Source organism: Pseudorca crassidens, chromosome 19, assembly GCF_039906515.1.
Source record: "Pseudorca crassidens isolate mPseCra1 chromosome 19, mPseCra1.hap1, whole genome shotgun sequence".
Taxonomy (NCBI): domain Eukaryota; kingdom Metazoa; phylum Chordata; class Mammalia; order Artiodactyla; family Delphinidae; genus Pseudorca; species Pseudorca crassidens.
Window position 1 is genome coordinate 11,697,685 of NC_090314.1, and position 3,974 is coordinate 11,701,658.

Consider the following 3,974-nt stretch of genomic DNA (forward strand, 5'->3'; position numbering starts at 1 on the left):
GGCGCGCGCTCGTGTCGTTGTTCCTCCATCCCCGGCTCCCTGGCTGGGTCACCTTTTGAAATGACGAAGGGGAAGGGAATTTTTTTATCCCGCCGCCTCCCCTCGCTACTACCTCCCGCCCTGAAGTTTAAGGTTTGAAGATTCGAGGGTAAATATAGGCCGCTTTTATTCTAGTTTGGCGTGTGGTTTCATCTTCCGCCAAAGTTTCTGATTAATATCACCCCCCCACGCTGGAAAATGGTCTGTTCTGAGATTCGGTAATGAAGGAGGCGGGGCCGGTCGGATCCTCCCAAGTGGGTTCCCGAAGAGGGGGAGTACTGGGGCCGTCCTTGGTCATGAATATGCAGTAATGTCACTGAATATGCAAGAAAGATCAACATGGCGAGGCCAATTGCTTGTCCGGAAGTAGCTGATATCTGTCGAGCGGCCTCCTGGGACGGGTGGGCATCTCCTAGCCTCTAATGGGGCGCTGTACGGAGCTCTCGTTCTGGATCCTCGACCTGAGCCGCTCGAAGAGGTCTCAGCTCAGAGGCCTTCTCCGGAAGGACGCTGGCCACTGTCCGGGAGAGATCACGGGACCGCGACAATCCAGGAAAAGCAGATTAGCCATTGGGTGGGACACAAAAATCCTGGGGGACTCAGGGTCAATGCATCTGAACATTAGGAAATCCTACCCCTTCTAGAATATTTCAAAAATGGGGCGGGGGGTGGTGGTGCGGGGATCCCAAGGGATTCTCCAATAAGAGCAGGGGGTAGGACTTCCACTGTCCTTCCAAAGCAGAGATGACACCAACTGCACAGCCACATTCGGAGTGATCCTTGTTTGATGTCAATATCACGTCACCACCCCAAGGTGGGGAGGCATAACCACGAGGAAGGGAAACCATCGCTCAGAGAAAAAAAAAACACACTCCCTTCCCCCACCGCAGCTGCTTGCTCTGTTTGCCTGAAAGCCCCAGACACTCCAGCCCCAAGGCTTTTCTCTCTGCCGCTGAGGGAAAAATCCTCCCAGTGGCTCATGGCCTGCCTGCCTCAGCCACTTTGATCTGCTCCTCAGACCTCCCTTCAAGCCCCAGCCTAGACTCCTGCTCTCCAGGCTTGTTTCAAGCCTGCTCTCCAGGCTTGTTCCAGGTCTTCCAGGCAGTCTTCTAGGCAATCCCTCTCCACTGAGTCCCCAATTCACCATTGACTCCAAGGGGTGTCACTCTCCCACACCAGTTCTTTTACAGTCACTTGTTCTCACATGTTTGTATTCCAGTTTTTCCTTCTATTTACCCAGTCCCCCCCACCCCACCCCCAGGCTCTCAAGTTCGATCTCACTCCACCTGACCTTCCCTCTCACAGCTGAGGTTCTGGGTGGTGATGATGGCAATGCTGCCCAACACGACCCCTGCCCCCATGATGTCAGAAGGTGCCACGGTCTCATAGAGCACATAATACTGCAGCATCAGAGCCACCACCACCTCAGAGTGCAGGACGGCACACACCAGGGCAGGGTGGGCCTTGGTGACCGCATAACTGACAGACACAAAGGAGACCAGGGCGAGGATCCCCACTGCCCCCACACAGCTCCAACTCAGAGGATCATTAGGCAACACGGGGGTCTGCAGCAGAAAGAGGCCTGGCACGGAGCCCACCAGCCCCACCAAGCCAAACAGGAAGGCCACTGTCAGTAGGCAGGAGGGGAAGTCCAGGGAGCGGTACACCAGGAGGCCCAGCGACAGTGCCAGGCCACCCAGGAAAGTGAGCCCATAGCCCAGGGCAGTGTAGAGGCCTGTGGTCCCCTCCTGCAGTGTCCCTAGTCCAGGTCCCACGATGATGATGAGTCCCAGGGTGCTGCCCAACAAGCCACACCAGTCATAGCCACTGAGACGCTGGCTCTCGAGGCAGAGGGCAAGGAGAGCAGAGCAGACGGTGGAAGAACCTTTGCGGACGGTGGCAGCATTGCCAGCAGGCACCACCTGAACCGCACTGTAGGCGCATCCGATGCTGAGGACGTTGAACAGGGCATGGAGGCAGGCCCGGCCCCGGACATCGGGAGGTCCTAAGAGGGGGTCACCACGCAGTTTCAGCAGCAGGGCAATAGGGAGGTGGAAGAGGCATCGACAGATGAGCAGCTCCAACGAGGGTAAGTGGGAAGCCTGGTAAGCCATACGGGAGAAGGGGCCCACGAAGCCAGCGGGCAGGCCCCCACCCAGCAGGGCCACGAGCAGGCCCTTGGTGACATCAGAGGGCCGGCAGCGCTGGTGCGAGGGGAGGCTGGACGGAGTGGAGGGCGGTGATGGCTGGGTGAAGTCGGGCAGGTTGAAGTAGGGGTGACAGCCAGCCTGTTAGGGAGAAAGGAGCGCGGGCATTAGGGCAGCCATAGTCCAGGGGACCAGGGGTAGGGCGAATGTCAGGCTGGGTTCTGGGACCCTGTAGGGCAGTAGAAGGGCAGGCTGGCTTGCCGAGGAATTCTTGGGAGCTAGAAAGGGCCTGAAAAATGGATGAGGTGGTACAGTGTGGGTCTGGAGCCTCTAAAGCAGGAAGCAGGGAGTGAGCAGTCCTGGAGCATCGTGTTTCTCTGGGTAAGTTGTTCCCGGGAGGAGAAAAAGAGGACCCAGGGATGCTCTGTTGGTTTGAGGAAGGGGAGGCGGCCTCAGATGCTGTGTATCTGTGTGATGTCACAGGTTCCAGGGACATCTGGGAACACCATTATGAATTTTGCTTGTGGGTGTCTAGGAAAGCTGGGAAGTTTTAGAGAAGGAGGGGGAAGGGAGCAGCCAGGAGCTACAGGGAAGGGGGCTGTGCGCCCCTGCGCCCCACACTCACCATCTTTCCCTTGGACTTCCTCCTCTCCTCCTGGCTCAGGGGCCCTGGGCCCTTCAGAGCTCCAGCCATTGTGAGCTGGTTGGAGGGGTGGCGGAGTTCTTCCCTGGAACCTCCCTGAGGTGGGGGTGGGCCGATTTTCTCAATGTTTCCAACTCTGCTTGCTTTACATTTTTGTGACTCCAAAGTCTGTCTGATTCTTTTTTTCCTCTTTTCAACTACCTCTGTGATGAGATATCTTCGGTTTTTAGTTAATTTATTTATGTCTTGCCCGATTTCCGAAAGGTTTTATGGAAAGGACCTCTGAGGGCCAGCTCCTCTTTCTCCTGAGTTTTGAATTTTTGAACACCTGGGAGGAGTCTCTGGGACTGTCCCTCTGGAGTTTCAGGAATGTGTTTCTCCTCTGTGTGCTTCCACCTGGTGGTGTTGGTGCTGTCCCAGGAGGTCCACACCAAGTCCTCTGCATTTACGCAGAGTATATACATGTGGATGTTTCTGCCGGTGGGAACAAAATAGCAAGCTGCGTGTTCATCTGCGCTGGTAGCCATTTACGTGTACCTGTTCTGTAGGGCTGGGGCGTTCCCAGCTCGCGGCCTGGGGGGTCGGGGGGGGGGCCCCTGTGCATTTCTGGAGAGGGAGCGTGTGTGTGTGTGTGTGTGTGTGTGTGTGTGTGTTTCTCCAGGGCTGCCCCTTTGAGTGTGTTGAGCCTGGGTCTGCGGGTCCCATTGGGCCTGATTGTGAGCCTGCCACGTTGTGTGTCTGCGGAGAGGGTGTGCGTGCTCTGGGCGGTGTGCACCACTGAGTGAAGAGCGTGCAGGGGGCGGGGGGGGGGGAACCCCTTCCCAGGGAGTGGGTGGTCGTGCGGCCCCGCGCCGCTGCTGCTGCAGCCAGGCCCGCGCCTAGCTCGGTGCCCACCCGTCCGGCCGCCCTGCGTGGCGCCGTTCCCTTCCCGGGATCGGTCCGGGCGCAGGCCGTCGGGCGCGCTCGCCCCGAGCCCGAGCCCGGAGCCTGGTGTCTGTGCCTGCTGCGCTGCGCCAGCCTCCTCTCGGCGGCGGCGGCGGCGGCGGCGCTGGGGGGGTACTGTTTCCGGGGGTGGGGGTGGGGGTAGGACCGGGGCGGGGGGAGCCGATGATGTCAGCGGCGGCGGCGGCGGCGGCGGCGGCGGC

General features: G+C 58.9%; 1 protein-coding gene across 1 annotated transcript; it reads right to left on the minus strand.

Annotated features, from left to right (window-relative positions):
* Nucleotides 1-3: 3 nt before the first annotated feature.
* Nucleotides 4-3,605, minus strand: SLC35G6 (solute carrier family 35 member G6). Its single transcript, XM_067715210.1, has 2 exons — nt 2,812-3,605; nt 4-2,327 (listed from the first exon to the last, which is right to left on the minus strand). Exons 1-2 carry the CDS (start codon nt 2,878-2,880, stop codon nt 1,317-1,319), a joined length of 1,080 nt encoding a protein of 359 aa, XP_067571311.1. The 5' UTR covers nt 2,881-3,605; the 3' UTR covers nt 4-1,316.
* Between the last annotated feature and the right edge of the window lie 369 nt (nt 3,606-3,974).

What these genes read in the sequence shown, in the direction of transcription:
- SLC35G6 (XM_067715210.1), bottom strand. Translation starts at nt 2,880, where the DNA reads ATGGCTGGAGCTCTGAAGGGCCCAGGGCCCCTGAGCCAGGAGGAGAGG. An exon ending in GGAAGTCCAAGGGAAAGATG is followed by an intron (nt 2,328 to 2,811) that starts GTGAGTGTGGGG and finishes TCTCCCTAACAG; the next exon opens with GCTGGCTGTCACCCCTACTT.